This window comes from Acanthopagrus latus, chromosome 17 (assembly GCF_904848185.1).
Source record: "Acanthopagrus latus isolate v.2019 chromosome 17, fAcaLat1.1, whole genome shotgun sequence".
In the NCBI taxonomy this organism is placed as follows: Eukaryota; Metazoa; Chordata; class Actinopteri; order Spariformes; family Sparidae; genus Acanthopagrus; species Acanthopagrus latus.
Window position 1 is genome coordinate 31,811,446 of NC_051055.1, and position 26,783 is coordinate 31,838,228.

At 42.6% G+C, this 26,783-nt stretch overlaps 2 protein-coding genes across 5 annotated transcripts in view; both read left to right on the forward strand.

The window, feature by feature from the left end:
• Positions 1-7,905: 7,905 nt before the first annotated feature.
• On the forward strand, positions 7,906-18,369 carry LOC119006052 (tropomyosin alpha-3 chain-like). 3 transcript variants are annotated; one of them, XR_005070656.1, is made up of 9 exons: positions 7,906-8,227; positions 9,324-9,467; positions 10,525-10,658; positions 11,424-11,541; positions 15,169-15,239; positions 15,561-15,636; positions 16,367-16,442; positions 16,824-16,886; positions 17,417-17,486. XR_005070656.1 is itself a non-coding variant. In XM_037074377.1 (9 exons), exons 2-9 carry the CDS (start codon positions 9,333-9,335, stop codon positions 17,686-17,688), a joined length of 750 nt encoding a protein of 249 aa, XP_036930272.1. In that variant the 5' UTR covers positions 7,908-8,227; positions 9,324-9,332; the 3' UTR covers positions 17,689-18,369. The 3 variants fall into 3 exon arrangements, 2 of the variants coding, with proteins under 2 accessions (XP_036930272.1, XP_036930271.1); XM_037074377.1 differs by lacking the exon at positions 16,367-16,442 and adding an exon at positions 17,606-18,369 and having other exon boundaries at positions 7,908-8,227; XM_037074376.1 differs by lacking the exon at positions 15,561-15,636 and adding an exon at positions 17,606-18,369 and having other exon boundaries at positions 7,909-8,227.
• Positions 18,370-21,186: 2,817 nt separating this feature from the next.
• The window catches only part of decr1 (2,4-dienoyl CoA reductase 1, mitochondrial), a 5,965-nt gene continuing 368 nt past the window's right edge, over positions 21,187-26,783 (forward strand). Inside the window, exons 1-10 of one of the 2 annotated variants that reach the window (XM_037075222.1) lie at positions 21,187-21,381; positions 23,765-23,973; positions 24,051-24,108; positions 24,413-24,499; positions 25,452-25,599; positions 25,762-25,861; positions 25,943-26,015; positions 26,105-26,251; positions 26,333-26,395; positions 26,614-26,783. The exon at positions 26,614-26,783 is cut by the window's right edge and continues 368 nt beyond it. In XM_037075222.1, coding sequence (XP_036931117.1) covers positions 21,283-21,381; positions 23,765-23,973; positions 24,051-24,108; positions 24,413-24,499; positions 25,452-25,599; positions 25,762-25,861; positions 25,943-26,015; positions 26,105-26,251; positions 26,333-26,395; positions 26,614-26,673 — 1,044 coding nt within the window. In that variant the 5' untranslated portion in view covers positions 21,187-21,282 and the 3' untranslated portion in view covers positions 26,674-26,783. Of the gene's footprint in view, positions 21,382-22,536; positions 22,694-23,764; positions 23,974-24,050; positions 24,109-24,412; positions 24,500-25,451; positions 25,600-25,761; positions 25,862-25,942; positions 26,016-26,104; positions 26,252-26,332; positions 26,396-26,613 lie in introns of those variants that run through there. The other variant, XM_037075221.1, reaches the window with a different exon arrangement.

A 26,783-nucleotide genomic window follows, 5' to 3' on the forward strand; every position in this document is an offset into this window, starting at 1 on the left:
GTCTCTCTCTCTCTGTCTCTCTGTCTGTCTGTCTCTCTCTCTCTCCCTCTCTCTCTCTCTGTCTCTCTCTCTCTCTCTCTCTCTCTGTCTCTCTCTCTCTGTCTCTCTCTCTCTGTCTCTCTCTCTCTCTGTCTCTCTCTCTCTCTCTCTGTCTCTCTCTCTCTCTCTCTTTGTCTTCCTCCCAAAACACCACACCACCAATCATGTGTATACCCTTCACACTTTAATTAACAAACATGTACACCAAACAAAAAATGGTAAGATATGCACTTGTTTCATTGATTTCAAGAAAGCTTTTGACTGTAGTTGGCATGAAGGGCTCTATTATAGGCTTCTACACTGTGATATAGGGGGCAAAATACATGATCTGTTTAAATCAGTGTATTTGGAAAATATGTGTGCTGTTAAAATTGGAGACAAACAAACTGAATTCTTCACCCAGAGAAAAGGTGTACGCCAGGGCTGCAGTTTAAGAATTGTTGAGTTGTATGTAAGGACGCAGCCACAGCGAGCGCAGGCACAGACTGGCCAGAGAAACTGAGCAACTGTAGTGAGGTGTTTGTGCAAAACTGCAGAAAAAGTGTGGGTGTTGAACCGTCTCACCAGGAAAAGTGTGGATGTTAAAACACCCACATCCCCCACAGTTGAGATGCCCCTGCTGCTCCTGGCTTCTCCCTCCTAAGTAGAAATGTGATGTCTCTGTTTTATGCTGATGACCTTGTTCTACTGTCTTCTACTGAACAAGGACTACAGCAACAGCTGGACATAGTGGAAAAGTACTGTAAGAACTGGGCCCTGGCAGTAAATATGAAGACAGCTAATGTCATGATTTTTCAAAAATACCCCAGTTGTCAGGAGAACAAATACCAGTTTACCATAAATGAGCATGTCATTGAACATAGCATGAGTTATACTTACCTTCAGGGCCGCCCCTGGCCAAATTGGGGTCCTAAGCAGAATTTTATTTTGAGGCCTCCCCATTACAAAATGACTATCACGAAATGCCGTTTAGGTTTACAACCTTTATGAGTAGCAACAAATCAAATGAACAGCCGCTTTCAACAGTGGAAGTGAAGTCTGACACAACTTTAAAAGGCCCTCAGCGCACAAATTCAACTTAGTTGACGTCTGATTGGTGTGCTGGCCACAGAGCAGGATCAACTGGCTGGCCCCGTGTCAACCTTAGTAACAAACTTCAGCATTGACCCTGTTATGACCCCTGCCGGGCCCTCAGTCTGTACATGGTCAATGGTCGGATAAGAGGGGACTCTTTTGGCCGTTACACCTACAGCTCTTCTCTTGGCAGTAGCACAGTATTAAGATGCTTTGGCAACATTGTATTGTATGCAGTCATGCCAATAAAGCCACCTGAATTGAAACTGAAATTGAAATTGACAGAGAGAGAGAAAGAGACAGAGAGGTTTTGCCGTTGCCTCATTGAGAACTCCACCATGCACATAGATGAGTCGTGACAGTGGAGCGACTTCAACCTTTGTGAGTTATAAATCCATTAAGGTAACTTCCTTGTGGGGGTGAACAAGTCACCTTCCACTTATTCAGCGTGCTTAAATATGCGCCAAAGTACAATATTTGTGACAAAGAGTACACATTCGCTGCTTCAAGTACATAGTTCAGTGGCTGCAGTAACACACTGATATTTTAATATAATAAAGCGCCCATTTGTGCTTGTTAAGATAACTGCTGGTTAATGAGAGTTAAGAATAATCTAATCTGACAGCAGTCTGTGTCGGCTGTTTATCTTGACACAAATCTTAAACTTCTTATTGAGTTTATTGTGCTTACTACCAGTCACAGTAGTCATTTCTTGGTTTTGACTCATGAGTTTCAGGGAGTCATGTGGAAGCTCGTCCTCTTCATCGCTCTGCTCTGCTGTGGATCAGAAGTTTCTGGGATCAGCTGTAAAAATGAAAACAATGGTGATGTCGACTGGTGAGATGACATTCAGACCTTCAGTCAGGTTTATTGTATTCCAATATTACAGTCTTCTGATCTGCACTGCCTGAGTTTCTTCTCTTCATTGATTCTAACAGGTACATTCTGTACAAGCTGCCTGATATGAGGAACGTTGATGATGTAACTGGTTTTAGATATTACTACACTGATCCAACAGAAGATAGGATGAACAAAAAGCCCATTAATGATAAAAATGGTGTCCTGGCTAACACTCTGGCACCATACTTTGACAAAGTGAGTATACTTCCAATTCACAACCAATGTTATCACATGGGGCGGCTGTAGGTCAGCGGGTAGAGCAGGTCGACCAGTGATCGGAAGGTCACTGGTTCAAATCCTGGCTCCGGGCAAGGCTGAGCTGCATGTCGAAGTGTCCTTGAGCGAGATATTGCTCATCAGTGAGAGGGTTAGGGTTACCCGGCGATGATGCAAATTGAGCCGCTCTAACCCTTTTTTTTCATTTATTTACAGACACAACAATAACAGCTTTGATAATTGAAGTATGAATATGAATGATATTAAAAGTATAATAACAGCAAAGGTTGGTACAATAACTTTTCATCTGAGAATAACCTTTATCAGTATTACAACTCTGAAAATACAGTTACAGTTACTAAAAGATTAAACCACAGAGCAAATAAAATGAGCTAATAGTGTCACAACTTCAGCCAGACTTTAGTTTTTCATCTGTCTGTTTCATGTTTTCTCCTCACGAACTCTCATGTCATTTCAGACCCTGCCTCTCCCCCCAGCTCTGCATTACCTGTTGGTTTGATCCACCTGATCTGCTCCACCCCCTTACTCACCTGCTCCTCATCAGCTAATCAGCCCCCTCAGTATTTATACTGAGCCTGTTCCCTCAGTTCTTTGCCAGATTGTCTAGTGTGTTTACCTAGCTCTCCAGCGTTCTGTATTTTTTGAATCTGATCCTGCCTGCTTGTGATTTGACCTGCCTTTGGGCTTTGGACTCTCCCTCTTGCCTGCTCCCTCTGGATTTGTTTGCCTCACTGACTGACTACCTGGTTTGACCCTCGCTTGTAATTAAAGATATTCTTTAGTAACTGAACTGTTTCCTTTGTGTCGTGCTATTGGGTTCCTGCCTGCCATTTTGTGAAGCCTGACAAATAGGGGTAAAACAGAATACACATGGGAGATTAAAGCACACATTGATAAAGCAGATAAAAATCACTGAGAGGTGAATTTTAAACAAATGTGTTTTTAAGATAATTTAAAAGCTGATACTGAGTTTGCAGCCTGATCAGGTCGTTCTTCAAGTCCTGGAGCTCTGACTGCAAAGCTCAACCACTGTAGTGAATTAATCCTAACCCTAATCAAGAAATCCATCAGAGGATCTCAGGGAGCAAGAGGCAACACAGGGCAACACAAATCTGTTAAATAACCTGGAGCGAGGCCTCTCAGGGCTTTTTATGTAATCAAATAAATCTAAGAATCATTTCTAAAAGCAACAGGTAACCATCATACAGAAGCCAGGATCTCTGAGATGTTGTCATGATTCTAGTCCAAGTTAAGATTCTGCAGCAAAGTTTTGGATGCCAGAGAGCAGGAAGTATCTAATCCAGTGGACCAGGTATAAACGCATGAAGTTGCCAAATGTTTGTTAGAGATAAATTAGTGATCCTGGAAAACTTTCTGAGAGGGTGGAAACTGGATTGAACGACTGACTTTACATGTTTGTCTAAACTGAGGGATTGATTCAAAATGACAAAGAGATTTCTGCAGTGTGGGGTGACTGAGTGTGACACAGAACAAAGACCCTAATCCTGTCCTATTATTAAGATTAAGGTTGGGGAAAACGGGAAAATTCATATGTTACAACAGCTCAAGGTGCAACAGTACAAGTAAGAATCAGAAAAATATGCATAGAAATATTAAAAAGAAAATAAATAGAAAAACAAAAGCAAACAAATGAGTGGAAGGTGATTGTTCATTTAGTGCTTGAGATCAACAGCCTGATGGCTGTAGGGATGAATGAACTGCGGTAGCACTCCTTCTTACACAGCGGGTGTCAGAGTCTGCTGCTGAAGGCTTCCACAGTCTGGTGATCGTGATGGACGTCAGCTTGGCTAACATCCTCCTCTCACCCACCACCTCTGTGGATCTCAGTCCAGGACAGAACTGGCCCTCCTAACCAGTTTGTTTAGTCTCTTCCCATCCCTGTCAGTGCTGCTGCCTCCCCAGCAGACCACTGCACGAAAGAGCCTGATGCCACCACAGTGTCATAAAATGTTTGAAGTACTGTCCTCTGCAGCCCAAAGTACCTCAGTTGTCAGGCTTCACAAAATGGCAGGCAGGAACCCAATAGCACGACACAAAAAAACAGCTCAGTTGCAAAAATAGGTTTTAATATCAAGCGAAGGTCAAACCAGGTAATCAGTCAGCGGAGCAAACAAATCCGAAGGGAGCAGGCAAGAGGGAGAGTCCAAAGTCTAAAAGGCAGGTCGAATCACAAACAGGCAGGATCAGAATCAAAATATAGAACGCTGGAGAGCTAGGTTAACACACACTAGACAATCTGGCAAAGAACTGAGGGAACAGGCTCAGTAGAAATACTGTGGAGCAGGTCAGGTGGATCAAACCAACAGGTAATGCAGAGCAGGGATAATGTACCAGGTCAAGTCCTCATCCTGTATTTACATCACATTCATAGTCTTCACAGTTTCAAAAACTGAAATGTTTTTCTGTTTTACACACCTTCAGTGTATCAAAGCTCCCATTTTCAAACATCACATCCCAAATGACTTTCATCAATCGCTCCAAGAAGCTGCAAATAAACAAACGTGTGACCCAAACAAACTGCAACAACTCTCTCGCCAGTTATATTCTGAAAGGGGTCAGGAGTTTAAAGGCTTTGTGTCGAGAACATCAGAGAATGAAGGTGAGATTTGTGTATATTTAATACATGAAGAAAAAACGGTCTCATCCTCACATGGTGTAAGAAGTGTGCTACACATTACTAGTTACATTCATTACTTTACTCAATTAGTCCCTGTACAAAGGGATCCTTTACCTGTTACATTACTTTTGTGTTACTTACTTATTTAATAAACGTTAATATCTGTGTACTCCAGCAGTAGTCACTGTTACAGAGTATTTGATCAGGTCATGTCTCTCCTCCTCTTCATGAACTAAAAGAGAAAAGAAATGTTCTGGTATCCCTGCCAGCTTTATCCAATCAGGACAGAGAACATGATAAAGAGGCGATCCTGTCAGAGAACAGGCTCCTCCTGTTTGCTGTCTGGTGATTACGGCTGAGCGTTCATGTGATGAAGTGGAGAAGAGAGAGGGGACTGCTAACTGTAAAACAGGAAGTTAGATAAGACAATGACAACGCTTACAGCAGCTTTACAGGTTAATGCAGGTTTTTATTAGAAATAATGATTTACAAAAAAAATAAGCATGAGATGGGTTAGGTTGGAGGTTTGTGGAGGTCGATTTAGTTCATCAAAGGTCATTTTAATGAGGACAGGTCTTGTGTTATATGACACAGCCTGAGAGAAGTGAGAGCAGGTATGTGGACACATAAGGCTGGTGGACTGCACGTGACTGCAAATAACAAGTTTTACAACTTATTCTGTGACCACTGGGGCTGCTGTTGTAAGCTGTGAGTGGCTGTTGCTTCCAACAATATTCAGTCTTTCGTACAAGCAGGGCCGCCTCTGGCCAAATTGGGGGCCCAAGCAGAATTTTATTCCACCGCAAATTACCTACCATATTTCGCCAATGACAGAGGTCATGTGATAATATTAGTTCCGTGTGAAGCAGCATCTCTGTGATTTAGTTTTTTTTTTTTTTTCTTTTTAAGGTGTTTTGTGTTTTCCACACCTATTTTCTGCCTTTTTCCTAGTCAAGAATTATGGAGGCTGCATTTGGGTGCAAATTCAGGAGGCTCATCTAGCTACACAGCATGGAGACACATTCGCAGAAAGAACAAGTTCAAATCCGTCAGAAGAGCGAAATCTTGAAAGATGATTAGATGGTTGTGCACCATTTGATTGAATGACTTTTGATAATGTGGTTCACCCCATACCGCAGTTAAATTGAGCGTCTCTTCACGTGTCCAATGCAGAGTTTTTCTCTTTGCAGCCGTTGCTCTTGTTGTCCAGGAAGCAAAAGTTACGCATAGGTTACGCATGACATGCGCATAGGTTACCCAGAGCCTTGACATCATAGCTGGGGGATAATGTCAGTAAAAGCAAATTAAAACACAGACTTTACTTATCCCGTGCGAATGCCCTGCTTGAAACACACATGTGGTGGATAATTTCTAAATCACATGAGGTCCCCAGGTAATACTAGTCCCGTGCGAATAGTACAGATCTGTACAGATCACTGTAAACTTTACAGTGATCGCTGAATGTGTTGTAGCTTAATAAAGGGTGAAGAGCTGAAACCAACACTGAGCTCAGCTGATAACAACACAAAGTGTTAGGGATTCACAACAACTTTTTTTTTCAAACCGATAACACACACACACACACACACACACACACAAGTTTGACTCTTTAAATGGAGATATTTATTTTTTCCAATGAAAAACTACTGGCAAGCCTGATATTAATCTAATCTTATTCTTGTGTTCATGGGTTTGAAAAGAATATATAAAACTGATCAACTATGCAATTACATCATATTATTGACTAACCACTCTCTTCTGTTTACTGTGTCTACAGATATGAAGAATACATTCATACAAACTTCTTGTGACTTGTTTGACCTTAGCCATGACTCGACTTGACTTGCTTGATTTTGATCATAGTAACTTGGGACTTGCTTGAGACTTGAAGGTTAAGACTTGAGACTTGGTTATGACTTGCACGTATGTGACTTACTGTACTGTGGATATAAATTCAAGGCAGCAACTACCAAAGTTAACAAGTTCTTTTCTGGCATGAGGGGGTATTCTTGAATTTTCCCAGTCAGAAAGAGTTTTTCTGATTATGCCAACATCACTTGAACGCAGCATTCACTGCAGGCCATCTCTCATAGTGGGGGCAGGGCACTGCCGTACTGACAATATTATATGTTATCAAGGCTATTCGTCATGATGTCGGACTTACCAGAATAACGTAATAATTTCCTGTTATCTGCCCCATAATTATCATGCACCCTTACAAAGTGTGTTTCACCATCCATATGAGTGTATATCCCTATTACCATAATTCAGCCATAAACTAAACAGTGAGGGTTTTATTTGTGTTGGCAGACTTACCTGTGTTAGTATGCAGCATGTAACATGCAGGTGTGTTTACATCTTCTTTGTGTAAGAGGGTTCAAACACAGTTGCTCAGGTTTCCCTTTATGAGGTATGTTGATGTGTCCCTGATCAGATCACGGACTATTGTCTGATGACTTCATGTGTTTTTGTTCTGTTTCCTGCAGCCGGAGATCTGTATGTCACTATTGCAGACGACATCAACAGTAATGTACACGTTCATACCTGGGGTAGTCAAAAAGGTAGATCAGGTTGGCTAACCCTAACCCTGAGTGAACTAAACTGATGTCTGTCTCCTTTTGATTCCCAGTAACACCAGCATCAATTGCAAAATGGTTTTATAACTGCTCCGCCATCAGAGTGCATTCAGTCTTCAGCAGAAACAAACCAAATATCATTTTGTCAGATTTTAACTCATGTTCCTCTTCTGACACACTGGACAATAAAGTTGATCAATAATATTGACAAATAATGTTGACTATTGGTTTGCTGATGGTGTCTTAAGGTTGAGTTGTTATAGTGTGGTTAGTTGTGACAATTTTAATATATATATATATATATATATATATATATACATATATATATATATATATATATATATATATATATATGTATATACACATTCTTTGTGAGAAAATGTTTACTGACTTTTAATTTGTGTGGACCGTCGGGTTGCGTCACTTCCCGTGGAGGGAATTTAACGCGGAAGTGGGTGTAGTCCTAAGCTGGGAGTTGGCTGGATAAGGAAACGGCGGAAAGCAGAACCAGAACCGGCAGAGACCAGAACCCGGGACCAGGACTCCGGGACCAGTACACTGAGGACCAGACACCGGAGACCGTGCACCGTTTCAGACCGACACCGAGCCGCAGTTTGTTCGCTCATTCTAAAACTTTCCTCAGTTTCTCAAGTCGACCAGTTAGCCTGCTAACAGCGAGTTAGCTAGCCTGCTAACAGGGAAGTGACGGTGTCAGGTGAAATCGAGCTCGAGCCTCAGGTGTTTCCTAAGAGAATCCAGACAGGTAAGAAGAGTCGCTCAGGTGCACCTCAGCTGTGTTCTGTTAGCTCTGAACTCTGCTCGCATGCTAACAAGCAAACAGGGCGGTGGTCAACTGTTAGCATCAGGAAATAGCGTGCTAACAGCACAACAACACGTCAGACTGAGAAAGGTGATAAATTATGCAAAAGATTAAAAAGAAACATCACAAACAGAAGTAACAGGAGAGAATGTGACTTTAAATCTATAAAATACACTTTTTAAATAATGTTTACGCTGTTGTTTACAGTGTAAATATATGAGACCCGCGGCTTCCGGTCCCGCAGACTGAAGCTGTCACCGCACCGTCTCTAATGTTACTACATGTTCACATCTACGGATACATATTCAATATATTCTATGTATTCATAATGGAGTATGTGTAACCTGTTTACAGCTGCAGTCATCACTGTACATATGTATTTATGTTACTCAGCTCTTTGTTTGTTACCTGTGTACACTACACATTGTTCATGCTAGTATGACGTGGTATTATTAATTTAATCTTATATTTTAATTGTATCACGTCTGATGTCAAAGTGTGTTTTTTTTCCCACTGCACTTCTTTTCATTCCTTATTTTTGAGGATAGTTGGAGGAGTCTGTGTTGACTATGTGACAAATTTAGAACATTAAAGTTTTCAAAATAAACTTCATTTAAATGTCCTCCACACACAACAGACTGATTCAGCAATTAAGACAGATGGTGCCAATAATCATGTGTCAGTCTGAACGTGTTATTGTGCAGGTTTGAAGTATTGACACACTTTAATTGATCCTTTCAGGAGCTTGGATGTCATTTTTATTATTATGAAACTCAGTTTTCTGTCTGTTTGTTCTTGTTCTCAACCAGAGATCATGATCTGAGAAATCACCTGATTACTCATTGATTAATTCAAATCAGTCCCCTGGTTGATTATTGAACAACAAAATTGCCAAACAACAAAGTAATGTTAGTACTAACTCAGTACTTGCCAGCACTCACACTCGGTATACAGATTCGTTCCTTGTTGTTTGGAATGTGAACAGGAAGTAGAATATGACCAATCAGCAGTCTGACAGCTCCTGTTCCCACTACTGTAGAAGAAAAAGATGAGTGGAGGCGTGAACAGCATCGATGCAGTGAAGAAGAAGATCAAAGTGCTGCAGGAGCAGGCAGAGGAGGCCGAGGACAGAGCGGAGAGGCTGCAGAAGGAGGTGGAGAAGGAGAAGAGGAGCAGAGAGGAGGTACAGACACCTTCATACACCTGCAAGTGTGGTGCAGGAGGTGGAGTCACATTCCATTAGTGTGTGTGTGTGTGTGTCTGTGTGTGCCTTTGTGTGTTATCACAGGCTGCATGTGTCCTGCTGCAGCTTATCATACCGTACACACACTGATTCACACCGATGTACTCTACTGCAGTACTACAGTTTACTGCAGTACCCGCTGTACACTACTGTGGTACAGAGTAGTCAGACATACCACACATTCCTCTGTCAACACACACACACGCCTTCTTGGTGCACAGTTAGACTCTAGGCATTTTTAGACAGTGCAGCAATCCGCCAATTTGCCGATAGGTCCGCAGTTTTAGACAGAGGGCGGCAAATTGGGGATCTATTTTGGTCTGCCGATTTTTCGCCTCGGTGGTTAAACTTATTTCCACCTTGCCTGCTATCTAAAAACGAGGCATCAATGTACCCTGTGTGAAATGGGTGGAGGTGTCAATGACCTGCACTGTTGTGCGACTCACAGCAGGGGAGTTTTAAAACCAAGAAACAGCTGATCACAGCAGTCAGTCCATCACTTAATCCGTGGACATTAAGATGAGCAACTGGACAGCTGCTGAGATCCAGGAGATGCAGCGTCTCCTCGGTCTCTGTAGCTGTTTGTTTGAGTTAGCTTCTTGTTGTGTCGGCAAGCTAGGAACGGTCACTACTTTCAAATTAAAAGCCCCCCGCTAAGAACCCGCTTCTAAATTCCAATGGGGTGCCATGTAAAGCTCTTATTTTGAAGACAGATTTGTTGTCATTGCCACCTTTTCTGTCTAAAAAGGGCTACAGTGAGTCAGTCTAATAGTGTTGGAGTCATGTGATGGCGAGCTCTGACCACTGTGGGGCGCTGTCACCTTTATGTTCCAGTGTGAATGTGACTGTGCTGCAGGTGAAGAAGTTGGAGGAGCCCCTCATACAGTGAACACACACACAGAGATCTGCTGATTGGCCTTTACTGAACAGGGGTAAATTGAGTGTTTGTATTTGATGGAGATGGTGGGCTCACAGATCCCTGCTGTGTGTTTTGCAGGCGGAGGCGGAGGTGACGGCACTGGGTCGTCGTCTGCAGCTCACAGAGGAGAATCTGGACCGAGCTCAGGAGAGACTTGCCACCGCTCTCCACAAACTGGATGAGGTTGAGAAGGCTGCCGACGAGAGCGAGAGGTCTGACACACACCTGTGACACACAGCCTAACTAACCCTAACCCTTCCATTACCAGTTTTAGTGAGCCAAATTGTGCCAAGCTGCATCTGTACTGGTCCCGCTCCAGAGCAGGGCCAAGCTGGGCCCGCCCCACCTCCAAGCAGGCCGTGGTGATGTCTCGTGACAGCAGCCAGCCTTTAACTTGAACACCTGTCTCCTGTCTCATGAGTGAATACTGAACTCATGTCTGTGCAGGAAACCTGAGAGAAAGAGGTTTTTAAAGTCAGTGTATTCAGCTCTCAGTCCTTCTGTAGTTTCTCATTGAATCTATTTAGTTTCTCTCCTCCTTTTGTTCTTTAAACATCTGCTGTGTTTCACTGTTGTTCACTGTCAGCTGGTTCAGGAGTCGTGTTGTGATGGTTCCTGTGATGCTGCTTCATATTAAAAGCTTTGAATGACTAAATAACTGGGGGCTTTTATCATGAAGAAATTAAATGAGTTCATAACTGAACTAGCGGAGCCACATTGTTAGCGGTGATGCTTCGATAGTACTGCGCAGATTGGGACAAGAGTGCCATTGTTTTAAGACTCACTTTGAAGCAGGTAGACCAGCGGTGGTGGACACTGAGTCGGGCCAGGAGTGATTGGAAAAAACCGCAATAGTGGTCATGTTCTTAGATTATGAGCTGCTGATGACTCATACTGTAGCACTGATTCTGGATCAGTACTGCACACTGTCTGATCGTGTGTGTGTGTGTGTGTGTGTGTGTGTGTGTGTGTGTCAGAGGGATGAAGGTAATTGAGAACAGAGCTCTGAAGGACGAGGAGAAGATGGAGCAGCTTGAGGTTCAGCTCAGAGAAGCCAAACAGATTGCTGAGGAGGCTGACCGCAAGTATGAAGAGGTAACACACACACGTGGAACATGCATTAACAGATGATACACACCTGTCTGTTGAACCACTTAATCACAGACTATTTAATGAGCTCAGGTTGTTTGTGTGTGTGTGTGTTCTCCTATTAAGAAACAGGAAGTGACAGTCTTGTCTGTGAATGTAGCCATGTTAGCATGTGGGCTGATTTTCAACTTCGTGTTAATCCACCATTTTATTGGTTTTATTTCCATAGAGATCATTCCAGAATAAAAGCTGATAAAGAAACAATGTAATTTTTAAACACTGTTTGGTGAGACTTGATTAGTTGATGATAGGGATGTCCTGATCCAATCTGCAGGATCGGGGCCGATATGGGCATTTTTTCACTGATCGGAATTGGCAATTTTGAATGTGGACCGAATCCTGATATTTCAATTTAATTATTTTTTACGTCAGAGCACAATCTGTGGCAGAACTCAGACGAGCATGTAGCATTACTCTGGCAAACCTGTAGATCAAATGTCTGCAGTGTGGAAAGCGAAAGCAGTCCAGCGGCGACATGTAACATCTGCAGTACAACCGTTTCATGAGGGGAAACAAAAGAGCTGCATTAATAGTACACATTTGCAACGGCACATAAAAAACAAACACTCAGAACACAACGAGTTATCTTAAGCAATACAGGCAAAGGCACCGAAACAGCAAACATTTGCAGATACTTTCATGAGGAAACAGAAATGTCCCCGAGACAGCAACATGGCCAAAAATATAACAGAGAAGATAACTGAATTAATCGCTCTGGATAACCAGCTCAACTCCGTGTTAGAGGATCAGGGTTTTCTTCGTCACCTGGAGTTTTGAACGTGTGAAATAAACAAGCAACGCGTCCATGTCATTTTAAGTGACAGCATAAGGAATATGTAAAAGCAGAGGATGATATGGAGGCACCAAGCGTGGGCTGCGTCTCACACACTGCAGCTGCTGTACAAGAGGGTCTGCTGTCACACTGCAGCGTCACACACTCACCTGCTAACACAAGGAAGGTGGAGGCCAATGTTGCAGAATGAGAAAGAGCCATGTGAAAGTATTTACTTTGTTTCAACACAATTAAAACCTATTAAGGAATAGCTTTGATGCAGGTACTTTGTTTGTTAATGCAGCTGTATTATCTGGACAATATTAGTTAAGGGTAAGTATCAGATCGGGACTCTGTATCTGCAGATACTAAATATTAAAGGACTCTGATCGGATCGGGGTAAAACAAACCTGATTGGGACATCCCTGCTAATAACAAGCAGTTATTGAGAAGTTGACATTCTGATGGAGCGTTTCAGTTTTAACCAACTAAACATTTCAAGAAGCCAAATCATATGGATGTTGTTTTCTGAGCCAAACTGGCAGTTTTGTTGCTTTGGGGCCTGCCTCATAATATCTTTGTTTCATAAACCTCACATTTTTCTCCTTCAGTGCTTTCAATGGGTATATATTCCTTTCGGACATTGTGTCGCCTGGAGAGTCCTTCCAAATCAGACACCTTGTCCTGCAAAGCCTGATGATTACTCAGTAGCCATTTTTAGACAGAGCACCAAGCCGCCAATTTGCCCGTGCTTTTGGCGGCTCGGTCCGTGGCTATAGACAGACGCCGGCAAACTGGGGGTCTGATTTGGTCCACCGATTTTCTGCCTCGGAGGCTACACTTATTTCCACCTCGCCTGCTATCTAAAAACAAGATGTCAGTGTGCCGGCCTCTGCATGAGATGGGCAGACGTGTGAATCACCTGCACTGTTGTGTGACCCACAGCCGAGGAGTTTTAAAACCAGGAAACAGCTGATCACAGATTTGAAGACAAATTCGTTGTCATTGTTCACAGCCCAACTTCGAGCTTCACGTCACATCACGTCATGTGTTTACGTCTACCTCAGTGGCGGCTTTTGGAAAAGGAGGAATATTACACCTCCGTTTTAGAAAGACAGGCAGGGACATTGCCGCCCTTACCTTGGAGCAAATATGCTGCCTTTTCTATCTTAAAAGGGCTAAACGCTGTGTGAGGGCGACCTTCACGCCAATGTCCCGTCTTTCCTGGTTGGCCATGTTTTCTTTCATCTCTCTTATGAGTTCTACTTCCCCTTATATTTGACATGTCGTCTCTTGTATTTTGCAGTGTTTTTCTGTCATGAATTCGTCCTTTTGTCTTTTAATATCCTCCTAAAAACGTGCAGAAATCTGAGAGATCTCTTTTCAGTTTGGCCTGCAGTGCCGCCAACCCCAAAGTCATGACTTAACTCATCACATTGTGGATTGACTACAGGTTTTGTTTTCTCTACGGCCTCCATCTTGTCCAGGTGGGATTTTGCTTGCCTTTTTCAATTTTTTGTTTAGAACATTTTCGTAACCTGTATCCCCTTTTCTTTGATTTATCCCTGTTCATTACTGCATCGGTGTATATCGGTTTGAATGGATAGAGATTATTGAATTAGGGGAAGTTTTTTTTTTTTTTTTTTAAAGTATTTTTTTGGCCTTTTCTGGCTTTATTGATAGAACAGCTGGAGAGGTAGACAGGAAACAGGGTAAGAGATGGGGAGTGACACGCAGCAAAGGGACCCGAGCCGGGAGTCGAACCCGGGTCCGCGCGCGCTACCGACTGAGCTATGCGGTGCCCGAATTAGGGGAAGTTTAAGGCTGATACTAGAGCTCTGTTACTAAACCTAATCCTGTCTAGCGTGACACTGGAAGACCCACATCTTTGGTGTTATTTTGATGATCATTGTCTGCTGAAAGATGTAGGTGTTGGGAGATGTAGCTTCATTGTTTGCAGACAATCGTTCTTCATGATATTAGCTGCCCCATTTCCTGCAGAACAAGCCCACAGCACAGTGCTGGATATTCACACTTGTCCTGTCCAGACTGTGTCCAGATTGAGTTTAGGACATTACAATTTCGACACAGAGCACTTTCAAACAGTGTTTGGTTTTAATGTGTTCAGACCTGGTTTTTGCAGATGAGTCTATGGCTGGACGCTTGCTGACGTCAAATCAAGAGAGACTGAATGAATCAGGGCAGCTGAAAATAATCCATGCGGCTGTTTGCAGAGGGACCTAAAGTTGATGAAGAGAGCAGAGGTCTGTGGAGTCACAGAAACAAACTGTCTGCTCTGTGATGGGACCTTGATTGGATGGAGGGTGAGATGATTGATCATGTGAGCCTGTTTAAAAGCCTCATCACGTTACGTTGGGCCTCCAGTGATGACAACTGACCAATCAGAAGCTTCCAAAAGTAATTCATAGATTAAATAAACAGTCATCTTTAACTTCTCACTCTGCTGTAAATCCTAATGTAAGTATAAGAAATGACGCCACTGTCATAGAGATAGGGGTTTCTAACCCCACTGTAAGAGAGCAGTAAGAAACAAAGTCTGCCTACTTATTATTACAACTGGCCGCTTTTCTTAACAAAGCTGAAATACACGTCTTTTATTTTGAAGTGATCTCTTATGGAAACTAAAACCCACTTATGGTGAAGGTGATGAAGCTGATCTCCGTGATCATCACCTTCGTCATCACCTGATGTGAAAAGTCACACAGTTTTAATGCTTCAACATGTTGGCATAACAACTGATGACAGAACAAAGATCAATACTCTGTGTGTGTGTGTGTCAGGTGGCTCGTAAACTGTTGATGGTGGAAGGAGAACTGGAACGAGTCGAAGATCGAGCTGAACAGGCTGAGAGGTTCATAAACACAACACAACACAATGGGAAGGGCATGTCTAACACCTGCTTATAGCATGAAGCATCTGCTGCTCTGATACAGACAGACAGAGAGAGAAAGAGACAGACTGTTACTGAGTAATACTACACATGATGTCTCACTGATGACCTCGGTATGATGTCACTGCTTCATTAACAGCACCATAACTTTCTGCAACCATATTTCTCGTTTGTTTCCATGGAAACATGTTGCTGCTGCTGCATGTGCTACGTGTCTGTCTTTCCTCCTGTCTGTCTGTCCTGCTGTCTGTCTTCATGTCTGTCTTCGTAACTCCCTATCAGTAAGGTTCGGAGGTTGGAAGAGCAGTTGAGGAGTTTCGACCAATCACTGAAGAGCCTGCAGGCGTCTGAGGACAAGGTACTGAGGGTCACCTTGCCTCTAACCTATTGTCAGTCCGAGCAGAGTAGCTCCTCCTCGCCTCCTGCTGCCTCCCATGACCTCTGACCTTTAGCTGCTGCTTCAGCTCCTCCTCCTGCCGACCTCTGCATGACTCTAACCTGCTACACACGCACACACACACACACACACAGCTGTATGGCATCACAGGTGTTTCAGAGAGCAGCTGTGACAAACTGAGTTGTTTCTGTTTGTGTGGAAACGACAGGCTGTCTGAAATCAGAATCCGAAATCCTTTACTGACCCGCAGACGGGGAAATTTGTTTGTCCCAGCAGCGACAGAATATTACAGAACAAAAACCAATAGCGAAAATACAGAATATAATTAAAAAGGTAAGAAATAGAATAGAATAGACGCGTATATACACATTTACATGATACGGTGCCAAATTAACCGAAATTTTTATACACAGATTTTAAATACAAATAGTATTAAGTATTGGTGTTAAGGAAATCGACCAGATAGTGCAAAAATAGAAATGAGTTTTGTAAAGAGTTATTGCTCAGTGCAGAGTACAGGGTGAGGTCTAAACACACACACAGCAGGTTACCATAGTAACTAAATCTGTTACCACAGTAACAGGATACAGTCATCTGTATGTGCAGTGATCTTCTTCCTGAATAAAAAAACACAATCATAACACAACTTCCTCTGTGACTCGGTGTGTCTGATGTGACCTCTGACCTGCAGCAAGAGTCGAATGTTGGAGGAGGAGCTGAAAACTGTCTTCACTGGTACAAAGAGTCTGGAGGCCCAGGCTGAGAAGGTAGGAGGAGGAGGAGGAGGAGGAGGAGGAGGGAGGAGGGGGAGGGAGGAGGGAGGAGGGAGGAGGACGGGGGGGTCATACAAGTGTGTTTGCTTTGTTCAAATCTGCAGTTTATTCTTCTGTCTTTCTATTAAATATTGAAATTGTTTTCTATGGAGATCAGAAGAGCACTGAACTTAACATTATTTCATGTCAATCTTGTGGTGATGTCATCAACAAGGCGTCACATGACTTCATGATTTCATCGTCAGAATTCTTTGTTAAGATATATCAGGACCCACTCAGCTGATCAACACCTGTTCAACCTCCAACACAGGTATCCTCATAGCTGATACATCAGTACACCTGTTGTCTGATTGGCCGTCTCTCATGTTTTCTCAGTACTCTATGAAGGAGGACCGGTACGAAGAGGAGATCAAGAACCTGAGCAACAAACTGAAGGAGGTGAGATGGAAAAATATTCTTCAAACGTTTCTAAACAGAAGCTGCCGACCAGCACATCAGGAGCAGTGTTGGGGTTCAGTATCTTGCCCAAGGACACTTTGACATGCAGACCAGGACAATCTATCCAGCGTCCTTCCCATAACCAGATGTTGGTTCTAACCCTGAGCCACAGCTGCCCACCTGACACCTTCTGTAACCTGCTGACTTCCTGTTTACTTCCTGACTTCCTGTTTACTTCCGTTGTGTTACCTGCTGACAACCTGTTACCTGAATTCCTGGTGACTTCCTGTTTACCTGCTGACTTCCTGTAGACTTCCCATTTGTTACCTGCTGACTTCCTGTTTACCTGCTGACTTCCTGTTTGTTATGCGCTTACTTCCTATTGACTTACTTCTGGTTTCCCTGCTGACTTCGTGTATATTAGCTGCTGACTTCCTGTTTGTTAGCTGCTGACTTCCTGTTAACTCCTGGTTTACCTGCTGACTTCCTGTTTGTTAGCTGCTGACTTCCTGTTAAATTCCTGTGTGCAGGCGGAGAGCAGAGCAGAGTTCGCGGAGCGTTCGTTGACCAAACTGGAGCGAACCATTGATGACCTGGAAGGTGAGACAGGAAAAAGAACTGAATGATATTGTCATAGATGTGATGGATGGACTTACTGATTATTAGAAAGCTGTATTGATTGGACAAGATGACGTCATCATGTGTTTGTTTGTTTACAGAGGCTCTGGCTTCAGCTAAAGAGGAGAACAAAAAGATTCACGCCACCCTGGATCAGACCTTGCAGGATCTCAACTCCTTCTGAACCTCCTCCGTCACTGCCGCTTGACAGATGGACATCATGACTTCTGTGGCACCTCCTTTTTCTCCTCCCTCTTCTCCTTCTGTCACATTCCTTCTCTTGTCCTTTAAGTCTCATTCAGAGTTTTGCTTTAATTTACTCCTCTCGTCTGGACGTCCTACTCACCCCCGACCTCCCGACTGTGCCAACCCTCCCCCCGACAGAACCAACCCTCCCACCTGACAGTGCCAACACCCCCCCCCCCCTTCCCCCACAGTATTAGGTGGTAGAGTCTAGAAGAGGAGTCGGCATGTCAAAGGGACATTTCCCTCATTAAACTAATTAATGACTAACAAACCTGTTTGTCTTAACGGTTTGTCTTAACGCTCATTTGTTTTCTTTCCGACATTAATTATTAATTGATTAGAGCCAATGTCTTGTTACACAATGATTAATTATTGTGTTCCATGGGGGCGTGGTTTGAGCTAACCAATCACAGTGAGGCATTCCACTGCCATATATGGTAGACCAGGGGCCAATCAGAGGTCACAGACAGGTCACCTTTGACCTGATGACATTAATAAAGTTTAGAGATGTTTTTACCTGGAAGCTGATGTCGTCATCACTGTGCTGATGTCACTGCTCATTGTAATAAATCAGGATTTTATAAAATAAAAGCACCGTCACTGGTCTGTAGATCCAAAATGACTCTTTGGTTTTTATTTATGAATTGTGAGTTAATTCAGTATTGAAGTTGATTTAGGGCATCAGAAAATGTATAGATATGATTAACATAAAGTCTAAATAACATCCTAGTGCTGAACCACAGGTTAATCTGGTCAGATGTGGTCAGTGTTATTCCTGTTTTGATATTAACCTATTTAAATAAGTTGTGACACGTCTGACTCCAGAGTAAGTGAGGAACGATTGATCGTGTGTGAAACTTAAAGTGAAACTCTCACTAAAAAGCAAACAAGGCTTTATTTGTGATTTGAATATGAGTCAAACCATTGTGTAAAAGCATAATTACGACGAAGGAGGCAATTTTTAAGATCTACCGTAGTTTAGTTTTCGGGCAAGCTAATTTTCAGTGGGAGTGCTATGGGAATTATTAAAATGGCATCAAAATCTCTATTTTTAAAACAGTAAGAAGGTTCGACACAACATGAAACTTTGCTTGTATTATCACCAGGGTCTCTACACATGAACACACCAGCATTGATAACATTGTTTGTGTACACAGAGTTTACTAAAACAAAAGTTTTTGGATAAGTCATGTTAGCAGTGGCACCTCCAGTGCATTGCCGTCATGGCAGATAAAAAGCGTCGATCCCCAAGTGCGCCCTAACAGCAAGGCTTGAGGAGCGCTCCACCATTACTCTCCAGCCTGTTAGGTCGCACTCGGGGATCAACGCTTTTTGTCTGCCATGATGGCAGCGTGCCTGAGGTGCAGCAACAACCATGAGTTGTTCAAAAACCTTCTGAAATTATTTAGTCTGAGATGTTCAAAATAGTAGTCAGACAAAACTTGTAGTCTGAGGGAATAGAGCAGTGCAACTGCTATTCCGTGTTGCATGTAGACGACCAGGGATCAAGACTGTGTCAAGTGTGTCTTATGCAGAGGATGTATTTACCTGATTAGTTTCCTGTTTGTTTGAAGTGTACTTATCTGTATAGATAGATAGATAGGCAACTGTAAAATGTTCAATGTAAGTGAAATTCAGGATTCCTTCAGGAAATATTGTTCCATTCTCATCTTACTTCCGTAGGCTACCAGGTTCATTTGAACTCTTTACACCAAATGTTTTTGTAAGCTAGCCTGCAGTCCTTACCAAATTATCAACCTTCCGTAAATTGCTAAGGGTTAGCCTACTTGATCCAATAGTAAACCTTTCTGGTACAGGATTAATGACATTAAATAAATTTGAACTTTGTCTGTCTGGCACATTATAGTAAGTCTTGTCTAATAACAATACAATTACAACAGTTATGAATTAATATGATGACAACTGTGTTTAGGTGCATGATTATATCACAGCTGAGAAACAAATAAGCATAACTATAGACACATAAGATGATGCATTTTCTTATTGCAACATTATTCACAATGAATGAAATACATTTCAAACCCTAACCCTATGAATTAAATACAATAATCAGAACAGATGACTGAGTCAGATGTCTGGTCCCGCTGCGCATCTCATCACACACAGAATATCTCAGGATAATTCTTTGTATTGTTAATGTGATGGGAACAGACAGAGTTAATAAGAGTGGACAGAACAGATAACACTGAACACATCAGTTCACCACTTCTCCATCATCACCACAAGGTGACAGAACTGAGCATTTTATTGACGACATCTGTCAGGGTTGTAGCATTAGATGAAGGATTTTATAGGTTTATTCGTGTTGACTGTCCCACAGGTGCGGCCACACAGCTGCTACTGATCTGAAAGTATGTGATATTTGGTGATATTTGAGTAGAAAAGAGGCGCTTATGGATATGGAAATTCATCAAAACACACGTCATACACGTCATCGTAGATAAAAGCCAGTTAGGGCAAAGTCCTGACGTCATGAAGGTGGGTCTAGACTCACGCAGCTCCTGGAGAGCAACTGCTCACCTGCTCTGCAGCCACCTTGCTCCTCCAAGCTTAAGGTCATGTGACATCGTATGTGGAGCAGAAACCATCCAGGTCATCATGGACACATTTTAACCAGCATGCATCACGATTTAGGCAGCGCTGCATGATATTGAACTCACTTATTTTCTATAACAGCTGAATCTAATCACCGTGGACACAAACATTATTCATGAAATATTTATTAACAAAATCATTCAAATAATTAATTTGAAACTTTATACAATTACATGAAAGCAGCATCATGTGAATTTAAAGCTCATGGGTCACAGAATTAAACCTGGTGGTGAGGACAGGTGGCGTCAGGAGTCAGGAGGACCAATTTCTCATCAGCCTTTGCTGCTTTCGTGATCAGCTGCTTTTACCAATCCGATTATTGATCAGTAATCATCAGCAGCCTCCTTTGCCAGCTTCAGGATTGGCTGCAGCTGCTCGTCTAATGAGGGGGCATTGGCCTCATTGGTGATGATCCAATCAAATTCAACCCCGCTGTCCAACCCACACTCTGACTCTGCATCGTCCACACCTGAGAGACAGACGGACAGACAGACAGGTGAACAGACAGGTGAACAGACAGACAGGTTAATAGACAGACAAATATGTCACCTGACCTGTTGCGAAGCTCCACCCCCTTTCTTGGCGTGTTTTTTCTGAACTTTGCACTCGGACACTCCGAGTCTGTCGAGGAAACTCGGACCAGAACCACTGCATGTCAGACAGTCGCCGTGCGTCACTCACCACCTGACCAATCAGAGAGCAGGCTGCTAGTTGGTTGCTAGGGAGCAGTTGATGGTTTAGGAGAAAAGAAGAAAACAGACAGAGGACAACGACGAAGATGGAGGAGGAGGAGGAGGAAGTGACATCAACAATGACCTACCCACACAGGCTGCCGTGCTCCTCTGGTTGCTAAGCGACAGAAGAATCCAGGGTCCTGGCGGCGGCGAGTTTCTCCCCAGCGAATCATGTCAGCCCGATGCTGTTCCTTATAAAGACCAGTACCCAGCAGCTGGTCAAGGTCCAGATTGTGTTCCTACAGAACCCACAGAATCAGCTTGACTCAGCAGCAACCAAGGTAACATGCTTAGTCAACAGGTGTTGGTCTCACCTGAGCATACTGCTGTTTGAGAGGTCCAGACAGACGCAGGACGCAGCAAACATCCGGTCCTAAACTGCATCAGAAACAGGTTCAGCGTTTACTGTATACCATTTTATCTGCACTTGACTGTCTCACCTGTCCCACCTGTGTCACATGACTGCTCCCCTCATAGGTCTTTTATTGATTTTGACTCAGTGGAGCAACAAAGTAATCTACACTTTCTACACTATCTGGTTTCAAATGTTGTAGAACAACAACAATAAAATACATCAACTCTCAGATGTAACAGTATAAACAGTATAAACGGGTCATGCTTCCTGACTAATGATTAGTTATTATTTGTTGTCTCTGATCAGCTGTGATTACGCTGTCATATTGATAACTGTGGTTTTATTTTCATCAGCTTATTTCAGATCAAAGTCTCCTCCTAACCCCAAAACAAACAAATAAACCAATAATCAGTCGCATATATCTTCATTAAAAACTGATCAAAGAACAATAACCTATCGATATGAAACACTGTATTAACTTGTTTTACCGGCGGTGGATCAAGTCCGTCACATAATCTTTTCCGGACTTCCGCTTTCCGCTGAAGACCAGAACCAGTCTGGGTTCCGAGAGTCGAACCTCCATCTGTCACAATCACCTAACAGTACATGATACGGATCGATCAGCCGCTGCTTAAAGCATATCCGTGTTGAGACTGTCGGACCACACCGGACCATTACCGTAACTATCAGATCAACCGGAAGAACTTGTAAATGTAACTGCTATCACATTAACTTCAACACCCAAAGAATGCGCATGAGATCAATAAACGACGTTAAACTGATTGGATATCGATATCATGTGATGTGTTAAGTTTGTCTGTTGAGAGAAATCACCAAATAAACCGAATTAATTTCTTCTTATCACAACATGTAGACACATTACGGTAACACGTGTTCGTTGGCACATTCTAGACTGAACCACTACAGCACGGATGATGGGGGAGTTCCTCTGTCTAAAATAATACAATACAACACAGTACAATACAAACCAGTATGATATGATATAAGTAATAATCTGATATGATTTATAGAAAAAGAAACGAATCCCAACAATTTAAATTGAATTCGTAAGTGCTGTGTCTACCGGCGGCTGAGCGTCTGCAGATAGACTGGACCTACTTCTACCTGTTGGTATGATCCGGGTCAAAGGTCAAGCAGTCTTGTGCAAGATGGCGGCCGCTGGGAGTTTGAGAAAAGCAGATTTTGTTTTCAGGTTTGTGAGGAGTCCAGTTCACAGGGTGAGAAAACTAAAACAACTTTATAACATAAATATTTCAGTCTTTAAAACTGTGGATAAAATGTCACGTCAGAGAGGAGCTGAAAAAACCCTAACATAAACCATCAATAACCAATCATCAGTCAGCATTTGTCGTAGTAAAGTTTAAATGGTATAAACAGGAAAAGATGATTTTTAAATCACATGAAACATATTTAACAAAGAAGGTCTTCTGGAGTTTGACCTTTCACCTAGTTTACAACAGAACAACAGAACGGCGTCCAATACGGACCAGATCAGGTCCTTCAGGAACCAGATTTCTGAGGCAGTCCGTCATTGACTGATAAGTTTTGTGTGACGGGATCTGTTTTATGTACAAATACTGTGACTATACTGAAAATGTAATCTAAAATGTGACAAAGATGAAGTGACAGTGATCACACACTTGCTGTAGTTCAGTCATGTGAACAACAGGTGGTGCTGATAACAACCAGATTAATTCATGTTGTTAGATCACTGCAGTTTGTTCATATATTAAGAGGGTACAGGCAAACAGGTACAGACAGACAGGTGCAGACAGCCTGGCACAGATAGACAGGTGTAGACAGACAGACAGACATGTTGCTCTAATGAATCAATATTTTTTATGTTATTTGGATGATTGACAGCATAACATGAAGTGTTTACCTGTGTTTGATTCAGTCCAGGTTCATCAGAGATATTGCAATAAACTGATTCAAAGATACTTTAAAATTCAAATACCTCGCCCTTCTTTTACATTGGTCAGTGTTATCATGGATAGAGCTGTAACAAATAGTTGATTAATTGATCAGTCGACTAAAAGATAATTAATTTGCAGTTATTGTGTTATTCCATCAAAACTTCCTGAAACATAGCTTATTTCCAGCGTCTACAGTCGCTTTGGACCCTCATAAACTGCTATTAGTGTTTTCATGATTGGTTGAGAGTTTATAGTCTAAATTATGATTATATTTGATGATAGGAACATAAATTGTGACATTGACAAAGAAAAATAAACAATCTTGCAACAGTGCAAACAGACCATGATGGAGGTGTCTTTTGTTTGTTTCAGTCATGCCTCCACAGTTCAGCGGTCCTGCCTCAGCAGTCTGGTTCTCCTCCTCCTCAGTCACAGTTCTTCCCGCCGGCTAAAGACGTCATGCTGCCAACAGGAAGTTTCAACAACAGAGTGGCATTTATCACAGGAGGAGGGACGGGACTCGGCCGGGCCATGACCACCACTCTGTCAAAGCTGGGAGCTCAGTGTGTCATTGCCTCCAGGTAGGTCAAATCTGTATTTCTAAATTATGCAGTGTTAGCTATAAACCGTAACATCATGTGTTTGTGTTAATGTTCAGGAAGTTGGACGTCCTGCAGCAAACAGCCGAGGAGATCAGCAGCCAGACTGGAAACAAGGTCAGAACCAGAACCATTGTGAACTAGTCAGGTTGTTTGCACCAAAAGTGTACAGCAAGTCGCACGCAACATTTGGAGTCAGGAAAACAAACTAGATCAAAGTCTTAAACAGATACACGAATCACTAATCCTCAGTTCGAATTTGTCAGAACCAGCAGAATTAAATCCAGCTAACACCTAAATCTGAGTGTAATGTCACAAGTGGGGCTGTTAGTGGAACATTAATAGCTGCTGCTGTGTTTCCATTCATGAATGTTAATCGTAAGAACTGAACTGGTGTGAACGTGCCCCCTTCTCTTCTCAGGTCCATGCTGTGCAGTGTGATGTCAGAGATCCTCAGGCTGTCTCTGTTTGTGTTGACCAGATGGAAACCCTGACAGGACTGCCTGATGTAAAGCACACTTGCCCGCCCACACACACACACACACACACACACACACACACACACACAGAGGTGTTGCTTATCAGCTGAGATGGAGGACTAGAGTCACATGATCTGACTCAAGACAGTATTGACTCATAAACTTGACAACGTGCGACTTGATGAACATGCTGAAAATACTTGACTTGGAGACAGATGACTTGAAATGACAGATGACGTTATCCATTCAATACTTGCATTTTCCAGTATATTGAGACTTTACATTTAGTTTTTGAAACATGATTGGCTGAGTTCTAGTACATTTTGGCACCTTACTGCAACCCAGCAGACTGGCAGAGGCAGCCATTATTCAGGTGTGTAACCAGAAATCTAAAACTTTTAATTGAAGGGTAAGTTAGTGATGAGGGCAGTAAGAAGCGAACAGCAGGTTACACAGGTTAAACTTGAACATTAGCTATGCAGCTAACATCGAAGGTTAGCTGCAAATCAATTATACATGTGATTGAGAAGACATATTGTGTATTTATAAAACAATCAGATTTGAGGAGATATAACTCTAACTGTATGTTTTATTAATGAGAAAAATCAATATTTTTAAGTTAAATGTTTTAATCAAAACAAAAACACATTGTCTCTCTAAAGGGAATAATAATTTCTGTCTTCTGTTTCTTCCAATTTAACTTTTAACAGATACAATGTCGAAAACTTTGTGACATCAGAATATGGTATCATTCCACATGTGACCGGTGTGACTGACAGCCACCTCCTGTCTGTACCTGTTAGGATGATAAATCAGGGTTAGGGTCAGCTGAAGCTCACCCTGCAAACTGTGCTTTGAATTAGTGAAACATCCTGTTATATATGACGTCATGTCTGAGGTTTCTGCTCCGACTCTTCAGCTGTAACAAAATTAAAGTTGTAATGATGACATCACAGTGACTGTGGGCCCTGATTGGTGCAGGTGATCATCAACAACGCAGCAGGAAACTTTGTGTGTCCGTCAGAACGTCTGTCGCCAAATGGCTGGAAGAGCATCACAGATATTGTCCTGAACGGAACGGCATTCATCACCCTGGAGCTCGGCAAGAGACTCATCAAGAGTCAGAGAGGTCAGATGTCACTGAGTTCCGACGTCACTTAGAGACTGATCTAGAGTCAGAGAGGTCAAAGGAAAGATAAAATTTGACTCCTTTCTTTTTGTTTTTGTTTGTTGATGTTTAATGTTTGTGTTGTTGTGTGTTGCTGGTCCATTGTTGTTACTGTTTGTTCAGGTGCGTCCTTCCTGGCTATCACGACCATCTATGCTGAGTCTGGTTCTGGTTTTGTTGTCCCGAGTGCATCAGCAAAGGCTGGAGTCGAGGCGCTCTACAAGTCAGTATCACCTTAAACCTTTCAGCTGTACACAACATAAACACAACACGGATATAGCTCTGTTGTTGTTGTATGTGTCAGGTCTCTGGCTGCAGAGTGGGGTCGTTACGGCCACAGGTTCAACATCATCCAGCCTGGGCCAATCAGAACAAAGGTACGGTCCACTTGACCACAGTCGATGATGTTTGTCTGGTTGTTTGCACTTGTGTGCAATGTTTATTGTTGTATACTTGTTGTCCTCAGGGAGCGTTCAGCCGTCTAGACCCAACAGGAGCCTTTGAGAAGGCGATGATCGGCCGGATCCCAACAGGTCGACTCGGAACACCTGAAGAAATAGCAAACCTGGCAGCGTACATGAGCAGCGACTTTGCTACATGGATGTCTGGAGCTGTGAGTTTAGACTGATCTTAGATCCGGGTGTAGACTGTTGGTCAGAGATAAGAAAATGTTTCACTGTGTGTTCGTTTCCAGGTGATTCGGTTTGATGGAGGAGAATATGTGTCAATGGCCGGAGAGTTTAACGAACTTCGCAGAGTGAGTATCACATTGAAGTGTTTCCCTCAGAATCATCAATTAGAGGATTGATGTTTGACATACTGTTTGTTCTGCTCAAGCCTGAGACTGTTTTCAATAGTGTCACGCTATTAGACGCTCTGTTGGTTCCTGTAACCTGTCATTTCACTGGGCAGTTTTTTCCCATCCAGCAATAGTTTTCATTCTTAGTGATCATATTTATGATCTTTTTGTGTCAGGTGACTCCAGATCAGTGGAAGATGATGGAGGCGATGATCAGAAACACTAAAGGATCTTAAATCTACTACAACAATCCTCATTCGACCACAACAGCCACTCTGATCACAGTGTGCTCGTCGACCCACCCGCTAGCTGCTGCTGATGAGGAGCGAATCTGACCGATGTGCTG

Coding starts and splice junctions, on each gene's coding strand:
- LOC119006052 (XM_037074377.1), top strand. CDS start 9,333: ATGAGTGGAGGCGTGAACAGCATCGATGCAGTGAAGAAGAAGATCAAA. Junction 11,542..15,168: donor CTGACCGCAAGTATGAAGAG/GTAACACACACA, acceptor TGTGTGTGTCAG/GTGGCTCGTAAACTGTTGAT. Junction 17,487..17,605: donor AACCATTGATGACCTGGAAG/GTGAGACAGGAA, acceptor GTTTGTTTACAG/AGGCTCTGGCTTCAGCTAAA.